This window comes from Paramormyrops kingsleyae, chromosome 3 (genome assembly GCF_048594095.1).
Source record: "Paramormyrops kingsleyae isolate MSU_618 chromosome 3, PKINGS_0.4, whole genome shotgun sequence".
In the NCBI taxonomy this organism is placed as follows: Eukaryota; Metazoa; Chordata; class Actinopteri; order Osteoglossiformes; family Mormyridae; genus Paramormyrops; species Paramormyrops kingsleyae.
The window spans coordinates 22259473-22275448 of NC_132799.1; the positions used below are offsets into that span (position 1 = coordinate 22259473).

The following is a 15976-nucleotide window of genomic DNA, read 5'->3' on the forward strand; positions in this document are numbered from 1 at the left end:
AGACACCAAGCACATGTCCAGAACCTTCTTTAGTATAGGCACTTTGTGAATCTTAATCATTTGCTCATAGATTGAGATTAGTGATGTCATGTGTATGGCCTGAAACTGTTATGTAGTTTGCTTTTGGATTAACATTTTAAATTTAAATTTAGTTTTGTTTACATTATATATTTCCACTTTAACATTTCTAGGAATTTGTAAACACATCAGGTTAAATAAGAAAATTGATTGTAATTATGTCCTGTCTTTTGTGTGTCTATACACACAATGACTCAGATACCCCCAAGGAGCACCAGATGCTTGAAGGAGTGTCTGCATGGCCATGCAGCATCCCGAGCGGGGAGGCAGAGGAAGAGGATTACCTCCGCTGTCTGTCTACGCAGTACACAGTGGAGCAGTACCAAGATGACTACCACCTCCTCAGTTAGTGGGAGCATCCATTACTCACTAACAGTACCGGCCTACACGTTGTACTCAATTACTTTCATCACATAGTTGCCAGAGGAATAAACATTTTCTTCACTATAAAGCAAATTTTTGGGCTATTAAAATCTATACACTCCATGTGACCTGAATGCTCTCAGTGTTGCACTTTGTCTAATACATTTTATTGGATTCTTGCTATGATTAGAAGATGTTGTGAAGCTCTTGCTCCAGAACTGCCTACACCAGGGGTCTCCAACTCCGGTCCTGGAGAGCTACTATCCAGTAGGTTTTCTATCCTACCTGGCTTCTGATGAGCCACACTAGTTCTCAAGTAAATACCAGGAGCAGGTGTGGCTCATCAGAAGCCAGGTAGGATAGAAAACTTACTGGATAGTAGCTCTCCAGGACCAGAGTTGGAGACCCCTGGCCTACACATACCTGGGCATTCATTGGAAGCTCTACCTAGATGCACTTATACATAGTGTTGCAGTACTCGAGACCACTTTTTTCTTTGTCTCGGTCTCAGACATAGAGGACTCGAGATTTTATTTCAAGACCAGTCAAGACCACTCATCAAAACGCCTCTGTATTTATCTATATGACGGCTTAAATTTTCATATGTTTGTTAACTCAGAGAACCCGACAAACACAAAATGCATTGATTTTCGCACCAATTAATGACAGGCTATAAGCACAGGCACAGGCTATAAGGCACAGGCATGAATCTTTTCAATCAAGAGAACTTACTCGATCCGGTAATTCAAGTTGCTGAGTATTCCAGAGTAATCCCGTGCATAATGAATCATATATTTTAAACATTTTCCATGAAAAAGCACCCCTAATATTCCAAAAAAAAAAAAAATCAATGATATTCACATTTGACGGAGGAAACGCATATTCATTCATATTCATTCATATTTCTGCAATGATCCATGCACCCTTCTAGTAAAAACATATTGGCAACTCTTTAATTGAAGTACTCATTATTTTGCATTATACTTCATAATACTAATACATTCATAAAGTATTATCGACACTTCTTTAAAAGGCATAACACATAGTGATGCGTAATATGCATTATGAATGCTCTATGAAAGTCTCATCTATAATGCGCTATACCACTAAGTGTATATAAAACCATGCATTGCTGTCTATCAGATAACTTCAACAAGTTACCAAGTGAATGCAAAGATATTCATGAAAGATATTCCATTTCTGTCTGGCACGAATTGTATTCCTGCAAGATACTAAACCATAGAAAGGTTCCCAAATAAACCCAATATTCCCACATCATAGAGACTGTAATCACAACATTTATAAGATTATATATGAAATGCCTGCAAAATTTTTTATCAGGTGAGAGTAAAAATTGAGAAATTTCAATAGGCGCAAGTAGGTTTTCCTCCTAAGGATATCAAAACTGTGTCAGCATTTACACATTAAATTATGATATATCTGAGTAGCTCAGAATGTCCAGAAAACAAAACCATAAAGTATATGTAGCTAACTCATGTACATGCAATGTAATTAGTCTGAAACCAAAGGGATAGAAAAACGTTCAAAAATGGATAGGGTTCAAAGGGTTAACATAGTACTGTGATTGGGTGTAAAACATCCTGCTTCAATGTTCAAATGCAACCAATAATGTGCATCTTATTTGAAAAAATGTTACATTTGTACAGAAGCATTTATATTGAAATTTTAAGAAAACAAAACGTCCATGGTTCAAATTATACTGTGACACAAATTTTAGGCCATACTGCCTCACCGCAAAATGGTGCCTATGCTCCACATTTTGTAGTGTGTTGTGTTATGTAGTCTGTTTCTGACCTTGACTTGGTCTAGCCCTGCCTTGGCCTTGGTCGTGTCCCATTCTAGCCCTGCCTTGGTTTGGTCTTGTCGTGGTCTTGCCCTGCCCTGCCTTGGTCTTGGTCTTGTCTTGGTCTGGCCCTGCCTTGGTCTTGATCTTGTCTTGGTCTCGACACACTCTGGTCTTGGTAATGATTTAGTCTCAGTTTAGGTGGTCTTAACTACAACACTACTACACTACCTATACCTAGTTGACTCCTTGACTTAGCATTATGCTCATAATGTGCAATTTCCTGCTAAACAAAGTAAATGTAAATATAAATTTTGCTTAAAATCCACAAAGACAACACACTGATTCTACATTTTCTCTCCTTCACAGCAGCGGCCTATGACTCTCAGCTGCTTCAGCAGATCATCCGTGGCCCCTATGGCTTCCCAGGGTCCCCAGTGATGTGGAGGTCCACCGATGCCACGGCTGTGCAGCTCAGCGAGATGGTGTCTCTGCCTGTGTTGATGAAGCACTCCGTCACCATGCCACTGATCACACAGTGCGTCCCCTTTAATATAACTGCGTGTGCATGTGTGTTCCAGTATGTGTATCACTGGATTGCACTATAAAAACATACATGCATGCTTTAATTAGATAGATAGATAAGATCCAGTTATGGCTAAAAACCAAAGTTGGATGAGGTATGATGGAAGCAGTAAAGTGTTTTTAATTTCTGAATAAATGAATGAACCTTCTTAACAGTGCATGGAGGTCAGGGACAGTACCGCTGGATTGGCAGACCAGGGTCGTGGTCCCCTTGTTTAAGAAAGGAGACCGGATAGTGTGTTCCAACTGCAGTGGGATCACACTTCTCAGCCTTCCTGGGAAAGTCTATTCCAGGGTACTGGAGAGGAGGGTGAGATCAATAGTCAAATTTTAAATTCAGGAGGAACGATGCATTTTTCGTCCTGGCTGTGGAACACTGGACCAACTTTATATCCTTGCAAGGGTTCTGGAGGGAGACTGGGAGTTTGCTCATCTAGTCTACATGTATTTTGTGGACTTGGAAAAGGCTTACGACCGGGTTCTCCGAGGTGCTCTGTGGGGGGTGCTTCGGGTGTATGTGGTTTGGGGCCTGCTACTGCAGGCAATTCGGTCCCAATATGAACGGAGCAGAAGCTTGGTCCGCATTGCCGGTAATAAGTCGGACGTGTTCCTGGTGCGTTTTGGGTTCCGCCAGGGCTACCCTTTGTCTCCGGTCCTGTTTATAATATTTCTGGACAGGATTTCTAGGCACAGCCAGGGTGTTGAGGGTGTCCAGTTTGGTGGCCTCAGGACTGTGTCGCTACTTTTTGCGGATGACATGGTCCTGTTGGCTTCATCTGCTGGGGACTTCCAACATGTTCTGGGGCAGTTCGCAGCCGAGTGTGAATGAGCGGGGATGAGGATTAGCACGTCCAAGTCCGAGACCATGGTTCTCAACTGGAAACGGGTGGATTGCCCTCTTCAGGTCAGGGAGGAGGTACTGTCTTAAGTGGAGGAGTTTAGGTATCTCAAGGTCTCGCTCATGAGTGATGGTAGAGGAGATCGAGAGCTAGACAGACAGATCGGAGCGGCGTCTGCAGTGTTGCAGGCACTGGTTAGTTATGGCCAAAAAAGAACTAAGCCTGAAAGCAAAGCTCTCGATCTATTGGTCCATCTTTGTTCCCACCCTCACCTATGGGCATGAGCTGTGGGTAGTGACCGAAAGAATGAGATTGTGGATACAGGCAGCCGAAATGAGGTTTCTCCGCAGGGTGTCTGGGCTCTCCCTTATAGATAAGCCTTCTGTGCGGCTACCTGGAGAGGTTTTCCGTGCATGTCCCACAGGGAGGAGGACCCAGGATGAGCCGGAGGGATTATATCTTATATATTATATCTGTGTATTATATCCCCCCCCCCCCTCGCCCCCGAAGAGCTGGTAGAGGTGGCTGGGGAGAGGGAAGTTTGGGTATCCCTCCTGAAGTTGCTTCCCCCGCGACCCGTACCTCGGACAAGCGGATGGTGATATATCACTTTTCAGGACACCCAAAGCAGAAGCCATGGGGAGGCCACTTCAGTCACAACCACTTTGTAGCACCCACCTAGATGATGTGACGGCAGCCATTCTGTGCCAGTACACTCAATACACAGTAGCTAAGGTGGTGAAGGGGCAGGAGAGAATTCACCAGTTAGATATAGGGGATGATTAGAAGGCTATATTTGGTAGGGCCACAGTAGGCAGTTTTTCTCTAGAAAGGAGTCACTTCCTTTGACACAGTAGAGTACAGTAGAGAAGGAAATGTAACATTTAGACAGATTAGACGGAGCTGTACAGTGATAATTAAAGGTCAGCTGTGGTGTGTGCATAATATTTGGGAAATAATTGTAGCTTTGGTGAGAGAAGTGTCTAGTAAACAGTTTGTGTGTATTTACGGCCTCACAGACCACTGGTGGGTGGGCATGTTAAACAGGTGCTTGTTAATGTACCTAAGTGTGTTGGCAGCATATGTATTAAAAATGTAGAGATATTCCCATTCTGAGCTGCGTAAATGTGTAGTCACACATTCCTCCTGTCTATGAAGAGCAGGTAGAGCGTTCTAGAGGGCCAGCTTTGGGTTGCTGCCATCATTGACAGCTTCATTTCAGCATGTATCCGTCTGCAGCGTGTCCCTGGTAAACAAAGCCGTGGTGGATTACTTCTTTGTGGAGCTGGAGGTGGAGCACCACTTCGAGGCCCTCAGGCACTTCTTGCTCATGGAGGACGGCGAGTTTGCTCAGTCACTCAGTGATTTGCTGTTTGAAAAGGTGAGACTGGAGCACATTGGTGCCATGTAGAGAGTGAGTAAGTACAGTGAGTCATTGGTTATCCTGGCTTAACTTAGCTATTCAAATCCCTGAAAAAGATCTGCTTGGCCTAGCTACTAAAATCTGAATATTTTCCTGAAACAATAACCTCATTTAGTATAAATAGATTGAAATACAGTCGAACCCACTTATCTCGACCTCGGCTAACTTGCCAACCCTATTAAGTCGACGTTTTTGAAGTGAAACCGCCAAATTCCCTCTTTGCATTAGCATTTCTCATCGGTTATGTCGATTCTTTTATGTCGCCGAACCCTAATATCTCGAGCACAAAAGAGGGCCAAAATCATCACTTAATGTCGGTTATCTTGATCCCCGTGACTAATCGCCGGCTTTTTAAAATGTATCATAAGTGCTAAACAGTTGCATTAGCGCGTATTCAAATCGCATTCGCATGGTAATTTGCTGAACAACGCAGCGGTGAAACGCGATCTAGGTAAATCCCCATCAAAACCATAAAAGGGGGGGAATGTGGCCAGGTGTGAATGGCTCGTGCTTACGTTTATGCTAGCTTTGGACTAACCAATAAATTGATCGTTCACTCCAATGACAGTTCAATCATTCTTGTTGATCTTTTCTGAGGGATAACACGCATTTGTTTTCAAGCAGACTGTCAAAGGCAAAAAGCAACAAAGCATTTTAGACTTTGTAAAGAAACCATATTAACTGAGTGTACGATACTTTTCAGAGCTGTCAGAGCGAAATGACTTGTGAATTTAATTTTGACACTGGTTTGCTTTTTGTAACAACGAATTACACCCCGCAGGTTTTTTTTGCGATTTTGTGAGCGATCTTTGTGTTTGCATTGTTGGATAATATAATTAAAGGTTTGTATCGAGAATCGATGGTGGTTTTTATTGTATACTGGTAAATCTCTGCTTTTAGTTGGTGCACATTAGTTGGTGCACATTAGTTGGTGCACATTAGCCAACATGTATGTACATTTTTATAGCATGCCGATCGCGCCATCAAACAAATCGCGGCAACGCTGTTTTGTAAAAAAAAAAACCTGTGCATACACATTCTCATTTATTAACGCACATAAATAAATTTCAAGCATATGTTAAGTATATTTCCGCCATATTGGTTTTCGGTTATCTCGATCATCGGTTATCTCTACGCTTTTTGGCAACCCCCTAGGCCGGCGACATAACCGGGTTCGACTGTATTGAAATTAGGGGTAATTTTTTCAAGTTTATTATTCGAAATGATGAGTATTGGACCCCTACCCTCTTGGATGCTTTCTTTTATGGGATTTCTGCTGTCACACCTCTCCCCCATCACACTTCTCCCCCAAGCTGAGTAGTGGCCAGACTCCTGGGGAGCTCCTGACACCCCTGGTGCTGAACTCCATCCTTAGCAAGGCCCTGCAGTACAGCCTGCATGGGGGCAACGCTCTGGCTGCCAACTTTACCTTTGCCCTACGCTTCCTCCCCGAGCGCTTCCACCCACACGCCCCTGACGCACTGCAGTGCCTGGAGCTGTGCTACAAGGTGAGGTGGCTGACCCTCAGTGGCCCAGTCCAGCCAAGGGCATAGGTCTATTGTGCTGATCTGATTCTACCCATTTCTGTGTTTGTCCCACAGGTGGATTGGCCGCTGAACATCATCATCACCGACAGCTGCATGGACAAGTACAACCGCCTGTTCTCCTTCCTCCTCCAGCTGAAGCACATGGTTTGGACTCTGCGCGATGTCTGGTTCCACTTAAAGAGGGCTGGTGAGTGCTGTGTGTGTCTGTTTATGTAGGAACCAGTGTCCAAGAGTACTTTGTACCAATAAAGTATATATGAGGAACATCTCAGGTTTTCTATAACATTGAAGTATGAATGGGCTTTGTGTCATCTCTGATCCTCTATACCAGTGAAGTATGAATTGGGTCTCGCTGAGATTTCTGGGATTGCTGCACTGTGCGGGAGTGGTGTAGGCGCTGTGTGCACTTGTGTTGTGTTGTGCGCCTGTTGAAGTGGTTGATTGGAATTATCTGGAAGTATATTTGAGTGTTTGTGTCCCAGTACGGTTACGTGGGTGGTTGTTGTTTAATTTTAACTTTTCTCGGTCTACATCAGTACTTGTCTGACCTTGTTAATTGACAGTGTGAGTGTTATCGATAGCTGCAGGCATTGCGCGAGTGGCGTTTCTGTCTGCGTTCCCTCGCATAAAACACCCGCAGGTAATATTATCTAACGTCGGTAACATTAACTCAGAAAGGACAGTTGCTCCTGAGCTTTGCTCGGTCGCCGGTCGGGGCCGGGAGGACATTTTCCACTTTTTTTCCCGCTCCGGCAGTAGCCTGCTTTGAGAGGGTTTTATGTGGTTTTTCGGCCTCCCTAGAGCAACTTCACTTTAGTTTAGCTAAACGTGGTTCAGCAGGAAGTTAGTCTCGGGTAAGTAATTGTTAATTTGGTTATTTTAAAAGTTTCATTTTAAGGTTGTTATCGCTGACGCTGTCGGATAATTTATTAAAAAGTTCCGATTTAACGCAAGTGTTAATTTAGTGTTTTATTGTACTCAGCGCTTTATTGTTTTAACTATACGTTAATTAGATCAACTAAAAGTTTAAATATGCTAAATTAATATACTGGGCTGGGAGTAAAGGACTGAGTCATAGTGAGTTAGGTAATTATGGGGCTAGCTCAGTGTTGTGTTTGCAAGATGTTTGCCCTTCTGGATGCTTGCGTCCAGTCGGACTTTGTCTGTGAGCGATGTAAGTTATTGGACTCACTCATGGTCCAGGTTCGTGACCTCGGAGCAACTGGCTCTCATCCAACATAACAATGAGTTAAAGGAGAGAGTTAACACGCCTTTTAGGGAGACTGTGTGTACGTCACAAGCGGGGAGGGGGAAGAATGATGAACAGATAGGTCGAGAGAGCTGGGTGAACGTAGGTCGTAGACGTAGAAAAGGGCGTACACAATTCACAGAGGCGGCATCACCTGAAGTAACGGTGTCTAACCGCTTTCAGGTGCTTCCAGCTTTAGAGCCGGAAGAGACTGGGGAGGCAGGTGGGCCCTTGGGCACTAAGGAGTCGCCTAACCCCAGTAGGAGGGAGGTTGTGGTAGTAGGGGATTCAATTATCAGAGGTGTAGATAGTTATGTGTGCACCCGTGATAGAGGGTCCCGTACGGTGTCTTGCCTGCCTGGTGCCCAGGTAGGGGACCTTCCGAATAGGGGACCAGCCGGGGTGGATCCAGTGGTCGTGGTGCATGTTGGCACCAACAACATAGGAAAGGGCAGGAGGGCTGTTCTGCAGGATAAATTTAAAGAAGTTGCGGATAAGCTTAGAAGCAGAACATCCACAGTGGTATTCTCTGGAATACTTCCCGTGCCACGTGCAAGTCAGGCTAAGTTAGCTGAGATAAGGGGATTAAATGCGTGGCTAAAATGGTGGTGTAGGAAAGAGGGGTTCTGGTTTATGGGGCACTGGAAGACCTTCTGGAACAGGTGGGACTTGTTCAAGTCGGACGGGTTGCATCTGAACCATAGGGGAACCAGTGTATTGGGGAGGCGTATGTGTAGAATAGTTGAGGAATGTTTAAACTAGGGACTGGGGGGGCAGGGAGGTTAGTTAATTTATGTGAGGAGAGATGGAAAGCCCAAATAAATATTAAAAGTGGGGACTGTAAAAGGCCTACCATTTGTGGTCTGTATTTAAATGCTAGGAGTATTAGAAAAAAAATTCATGATTTAGGCTTTAATTTCATCAGACACGACATTATAGGAATAACAGAGACAGAGTGACAATGATATAGAAGAATATAATATGGATGGTTATGTGTTGTTCCGTAGAGACCGGATAGGCAAGAAGGGAGGTGGTGTTGCAGTATACGTAAAAGAAAACTTGCAGGCAAGGGAGCTCACTGATAAAAATAAAAGTACAGAAGCTGTATGGATAAAACTTGATGCTAAAGACTCAAATGGCCTAATTGTCTGTGTTTGTTATAGAGCACCTAATGTAGCTGTAGAGGAAAGCAGAATGTTATATGATGATATCAGGATTATGAGTAATAAAAATGATGTGGTGGTTATGGGTGATTTTAATTTACCTGGGATACAGTGGGACATGGCTCTTCTGTAAATGAACTTGAGATGGTGGAATTAGTACAGGATTGTTTTTTTACTCAGTTTTACTCAGTTTGTTAATACCCCTACCCTTCTTGATCTTGTTTTCTCTAATAACCAGGATAGGATTGGAAAATTAGAGGTTTTAGAACCATTGGACGGTAGTGATCATAAATGGATTTATCATAAATCATAAATTCAAGGTTAATTTTAGTATCCGAAGAGCAAAGTCCAAAATAAAAGTATACAATGTTAGGAAGGCTAACTTTAATGGTATGAGACTGAAACTAGAAACTGTAAACTGTTAGCAAAACGCTTGAAGAGGCATGGGAATTTTTTAAAAGCACATTGTTGCAAGTGCAAGAGGACTTCATACCTGTTTCCAGCAAAACTAAATCTAGGAAACGACAACCAAGGTGGTTTACTAAGGAAATTAAGAATAAAGTCAGGAGGAAAAGGGCTCTGTTCCACAATTGGAAAATAACTAATGATTTCAAAATAAAGCAGGAGTATCTAAGTCTACAGGCAGAGTTAAAAAATAACATTAGACTGTCCAAGAGGGATGTAGAAAGAAGAATTGCATTGGAGGCTAAGGATGACAATAAAAGTTTCTTCCAATATTTTAACTCCAAAAGAGCTCTAAAACCTGAAATCACTAATTTGCAGGACAGTAAGGGCCTTATAATTGAAAATGAAATTGATATAGTAAATGAATTTAATGATTATTTTTCACGGGTGTTCACAGTAGAGAACACAAGTAACTTACTACCATTTAGTACAAATACAGAGTTGTCTATGATCAGTATATGTATAACTGAGGCTGATGTGGTACTTAGCCTAGCTAAACTCAAAAAAAAAATATTGCAGGGCCCTGATGGCATCTTACCTATAGTTTTAAAAGAGATTAGGGATATTATTAGCCAACCTTTAACTTTAATATTCCAGAAGTCGTTATCTGCGGGTGGGGTACCTTCAGATTGGAAGCATGCTAATATAACACCCATATTCAAAAAAGGGGATAGAAGTAATCCAGCAAACTATAGGCCAATCAGTTTAATTAGCATTACTGGAAAAATTATGGAAGCTATAATCCAAGTGAAAATGGTACAGTAGATTACCTGGATGCAAATAACATTCTGAGGGATAGCCAACATGGATTTAGGAGCGGTAGATCCTGTTTCACAAATCTACTTGAGTTCTTTGAGGAAGCTACAAGTGAAATTGATCACAAAAAGGCCTATGATGTGATCTACTTAGATTTCCAGAAGGCCTTTGATGATGTCCCCCACAAATGGCTCTTTCTAAAGCTCAAAGCTGCAGGGATTTTAGGAATTGTGGCAGCTTGGATCGAAAACTGGTTAACTGACAGGAAGCAGCGAGTAGTTATTAGAGGCACAATGTCACAGTGGGCCTGCGTTCATAGTGGAGTACCGCAGGGTTCAATTTTAGGACCACTATTGTTCCTAATTTACATTAATGATATTGACACCAATACATACATTAAACTGGTTAAATTTGCAGACGACACCAAGGTGGGTGGTGTAGCAGATACTGACCTAGCAGCAGAGAGGCTACAATGGGATCTGGATTTAATTAGTGACTGGACTGATATCTGGCAGATGAAATTTAACATAGATAAATGTAAGGTAATCCATGCAGGGAGCAGAAATATAAAGTACAGATATTTTATGGGTTCCACTGAAATAAAGGTAGCTGATAACGAGAAAGATCTCGGTGTGTATGTTGATGCTTCCATGTCCCACTCTCGCCAGTGTGGGGAAGCAATAAAAAAGGCCAATAGAATGTTGGGTTATATCTCTAGGTATGTGGAGTTTAAGTCAAGGGAGGTGATGTTACATTTATTTAATTCCTTAGTAAGACTCCACCTAGAATATTGTGTGCAGGTTTGGTCACCATACCTTAAGAAGGTCATTGCTGCCTTAGAAAAGGTGCAACGGAGGGCTACGAGAATGATTCCTGGTCTTAGATAAATGTCTTATGAGGAGAGGTTAGCTGAGCTGAATCTGTTTAGCCTTGGGCAAAGGAGACTAAGGGGGGACATGATCCAGATCTATAAAATTCTAAAGGGTCTGGATGCTGTTCAGCCAAATGGCTATTTCAATATTAGTTTAAATACTAGAACTCGTGGCCAAAAGTGGAAATTAGCGGGAGAACATTTTAAAACAAATTTGAGGAAACACTTCTTTAGTTAGAGTATGGAATAGTCTTCCTGCTAGTATAGCAGAAGCTAAACCCTGGGTTCCTTTAAATCAGAGCTAGATAAGATTTGAACAACTTTGAGCTAATAGTTAAGTTCTCCCCAAACGAGCTTGATGGGCCGAATGGCCCCCTCTCGTTTGTAAATTTCTTATGTATATGCTATATATGAGGGGTAGGCAGTCTTATCTTGAAAGGGCCAGTGTATATGCAAGTTTTTAGGGTAACCTTTAGATCAGCTGTTGAAGTCCATGTGTAAGAACTCTTCAGCCCTATAATTAGTAATCTAATTAATTGGTATTCTAATCAGTCTTGTAATTAGTAATCTAGGGAATTGCAGTGAAAACCTGCATACACAATGACCCTTTCTGGATAAGAAATGTGATTAAAAATGTGCTCCATACCATTGATGAATGAATGGAGTATGTGTGTTCTCTGGTCCTCTATACCAGTGAAGTATGAATAGGATATGTGCTGTGTCTGTGTCCCAGCACTGGTAAAGGGGGCTGGCCAGTCAACCCAGTTCCGCCAGCTGCAGCTGTACCGACATGAGATGCAGCACTTTGTCAAGGTCATTCAAGGCTACATCGCAAACCAGATCCTGCAGGTGTCCTGGAGTGAGTTCACCCACAAACTGGCCAACATCAGAGACCTGGACTCCATCCATCGCACCCATGCAGACTACCTCAATAGGGCCATCTTTAGGTGGGTTGGTGAATTGCATGCATTGCAAGTCATAGCTTAGTCAATTTGAATAAGGCAGAAAATAATGGATAGATAAAAAGGGTTGTCCGTTAATCTGAAGCAATACTCAACCCAAATATGAATATAAATTCTCAGACTTGATTTAAAATTAAAGTTGATGCAAGGCCACTAATGCTAACTAGTTTGGCCCCATTTTAGATTAAAACAAAGATAGTTGTATCATTGGTTGCATTTTAAATTAGATTGGTTCATTTTTAGGGATGTCGTATTTATATGAAATTCTCTGAACACTTAGGCTTAGTAATTAAATATCCAGTGAGTTAAATGTAATTGCTCTTCTCCTCCCTCTCTTCCACAGAGGTCTGCTAACAGAGAAGGCTGCTCCCGTCATGAACATCATCCACAGCATTTTCAGCCTGATCCTTAAGTTCCGAGCCCAGCTGATTGCACAGCCCTGGAGTAACCAGCAAGGGGAAGCAGTACATCCCAGTTTTGTGGCCATGCAGCAGTCCTACAACACATTTAAGTACTACTCCCACTTCCTCTTCAAAGGTAAGGGAAACACACACATTTTGGAATTGCTTCACATTAATGAACATAAGAACTATACAAATGAGAGGAGGCCATTCGGCCCATCGAGCTCGCTTGGGGAGAACTTAACTAATAGCTCAAAGTTGTTAAAATCTTATCTAGCTCTGATTTAAAGGAACCCAAGGATTCAGCTTGCACTACGTTATCAGGAAGACTATTCCATACTCTGACTACACGCTGTGTAAAGAAGTGCTTCCTTAAATCCAGTTTGAAATGTTCTCCCGCTAATTTCCACCTATGGCCACGAGTTCTTGTATTTGAACTAATGCTGAAGTAACTATTCGGTTGAACAGCATCCAAACCTGTTAGAATCTTATAGACCTGGATCATGTCCACCCTCAGTCTACTTTGCTTGAGGCTGAACAGATTTAGCTCAAATAACCTTTCCTCGTATGACATTCCTCTAAGACCAGGAATCATTCTTGTGGCCCTACGCTGCACCTTTTCTAAGGCCGCAATTTCCTTTTTAACTCTCTGGGGTCGAGTATGTCGTCGGCGACATCGCGTACTTTTCGCGTCTATTTCAGTTTATATCTCGCTGAAATCTTAATGTAGAATCATGAAAAAAACGCTGGCTAAATCCGTAATCTGTCTTCTTTTCAAAACGTCCATTGTCGGAAGTATTAAAGTTTTTTTTAAACTAGGTTAAATCGGTAAAAAAGTAAACCATGTCATCTTACTTTGTTTTACCTGCATCGGGGGCGTGTAGTACCGCTCTCACCCGAAGATCGCTATTCACATTATAAATAGCCGCATTAGCGCGCATTCAAATCGCATTCGCATGGTAATTTGATTAACAACGCAAGGGTGAAACGCGATCCAGATACATCCCCTTCAGCGCCATAAAAGGGGGTTGGGGACGTGGCCAGGTGACAATGGCTCATTCATACACATGAAAGTTGCTACATATTCAATGAAAGGAGCCAGAAATAGTGACATGAGTTAGGTTTTTCTTATTTATTTATCCAAATGAATGTTGCACCTACACCATTTAGTCATCTTCATGTAGCCAAGACTTTGGTGATCAGATATCTGGGATCAAAACAAACTGCCAGCATTGCTTACTATGTACTTTTATAATGTTTCTGCAAGTGTTCCAAACTGCATTTTGCAATGTCTATACTTTGATGTCAAATTTCAAAGTTAACAAAAATCTGACATATTTACAATATATATTAAAATAAAGATGAGTGTAATGGCAAAACAAATATATAAGAAATAATTTATTTGCCATGAATTAAGTTTATGATATTTGAAGAAATGTGTGATCATGCCCCAGTCAGTGAAAGTGTGTTTCCTACCCCTAGACCCCAGAGGGTTAAGATACTGTATGGTGACCAAACCTGCACACAATATTCTAGGTGAGGTCTCACCAAGGAATTGTATAATCTTAGCATTACCTCCCTTGACTTAAACTCCACACACCTGGAGATATACCCCAACATCCTATTGGCCTTTTTTATTGCTGGCCAGAATGAGACATGGAAGCATCAACATATACACCAAGGTCTTTCTCATAATCAGCTACCTTTATTTCAGTAGGTCCCATAAAATACCTGTACTTTATATTTTTGCTCCCTACATGGAGTACCTTACATTTGTCTATGTTAAATTTCATCTGCCAGGTGTCGGCCCAGTCACTAATTAAATTAAGATCCCGCTGTAGCTGCTGAGCCGCTAGTTCAGTATCTGCTACACCACCCACCTTGGTGTCATCTGCAAATTTCACCAGTTTACTGTATATATTGATGTCTATATCATTTATGTAAATTAGGAACAATAGTGGTCCTAAAATTGAACCCTGCGGTACCCCACTATGAACGCAGACCCACTGTGACATTGTGCCTCTTATAACTACTCGCTGCTTCCTATCTGTTAACCAGTTATCAATCCAGGTCGCTACAGTTCCTAAAATACCTGTCGCTTTGAGTTTAAGTGAGAGCCTCTTGTGGGGGACAACATCAAAAGCCTTTTGGAAATCTAAGTAGATGACATCATAGGCCTTCTTATCAACTTCCTGAGTAGCTTCCTCAAACAACTCCAACAGATTTGTTAAACAGGATCTACCTCTCCTAAATCCATGCTGGCTATCCCTCAAAATGTTATTTGAGTCCAGGTAATCTACCATTTTCTCTTTGATTATAGCCTCCATAACTTTAGCAGTTATACAAGTTAGACTGATTGGCCTATAGTTTGACAAATTACTTCTATCCCCTTTTTTGAAAATGGGCGTTATGTTGGCATGCTTCCAATCAGAAGGTACCACACCTTCAGATAAGGATCTTTGAAACAGTAAAGTTAAGGGTCGGCAAATAATATCCCTCATCTCTTTTAACACTATAGGTAAGATGCCTTCAGGGCCCTGTGATTTATTTATTTTGAGCTTAGCTAGGCTTTGCAAAACATCAGCTTCAGTTATATATATATTAGTTACACATTAGTATTAGTATCATATTAGTATTATTACACATTATAATTCAGTCAAAGCCACATGTCTCATTTCTTTGTTCCCCCAGTGTCTTTACCATCACATATTCCTTTTTTGTTCATTAGAAACACATGTAACATTCCCTGTTTATGGCATATAATAAATTGATGACAAGAAACACCTCAAAAGTTTTGGGTTGCAAAGCAGTTTGAGCAAATTATGGTTCTCAACAAGATGTTGTAGACCAAACCTATGGGGAAGTTCTGTCATAAGGCACTTTCCCACCGAAGTTCAGGAACCTAGTTACTGAGTCCGAGTCCCTGGGCCGTTTTTATCAGAAACTTTTGTTGTCCATTTTCTTGTGTTTTCTCACTGCATAAAAGGAACTGTGACCTTTATTCTGAACATGCATGGGATAAATAAGAAAGCTCATGGTTCAACTTTAGACATTTCATACTAAACTACACTGCTACTCCAAAATAATGAAGGACGAACAAGTTGTTTTTTAGTTATTTATTATTTACTGGGGGGATTGATTGTGATATTAGTCAAAACTGTTTTGGCTAACGATTGAATTTTCTTATACAGAAATATGGAGACACAAGCAAAAAGGTATTAACTGATGTATTTAATTTAATTGACATACAAAATTAATTCAATTTGCTCAATTTTTGCTCCACTACATGTCTCTTTTCCCCTGCCCTTCCATGTAACTTCCACATTAGCGGAGGTGCTTGTGGTCAACCAATCAGCAAGTTTATCATGGCCCATCCCAGTAGTTTGTGGTCGAATGAAAAGTACCTAGTCCAGAGTAGGGAATAAGGGTGCTTTTCCACTGCACCAAGTACCATACTTTCAGTACAGTAC

The 15976-nt window shown here is 41.6% G+C and overlaps 1 protein-coding gene across 2 annotated transcripts in view; it reads left to right on the forward strand.

Annotated features, from left to right (window-relative positions):
- The window catches only part of tubgcp6 (tubulin gamma complex component 6), a 75978-nt gene that overhangs the window by 54685 nt on the left and 5317 nt on the right, over window positions 1–15976 (forward strand). For both annotated transcript variants that reach the window (XM_072709859.1, XM_072709860.1), the window contains 7 exons: window positions 277–423; window positions 2615–2783; window positions 4909–5050; window positions 6406–6600; window positions 6694–6826; window positions 11877–12090; window positions 12449–12642. In XM_072709859.1, the coding sequence (XP_072565960.1) occupies window positions 277–423; window positions 2615–2783; window positions 4909–5050; window positions 6406–6600; window positions 6694–6826; window positions 11877–12090; window positions 12449–12642 (1194 nt within the window). The remainder of the gene's footprint in view (window positions 1–276; window positions 424–2614; window positions 2784–4908; window positions 5051–6405; window positions 6601–6693; window positions 6827–11876; window positions 12091–12448; window positions 12643–15976) is intronic.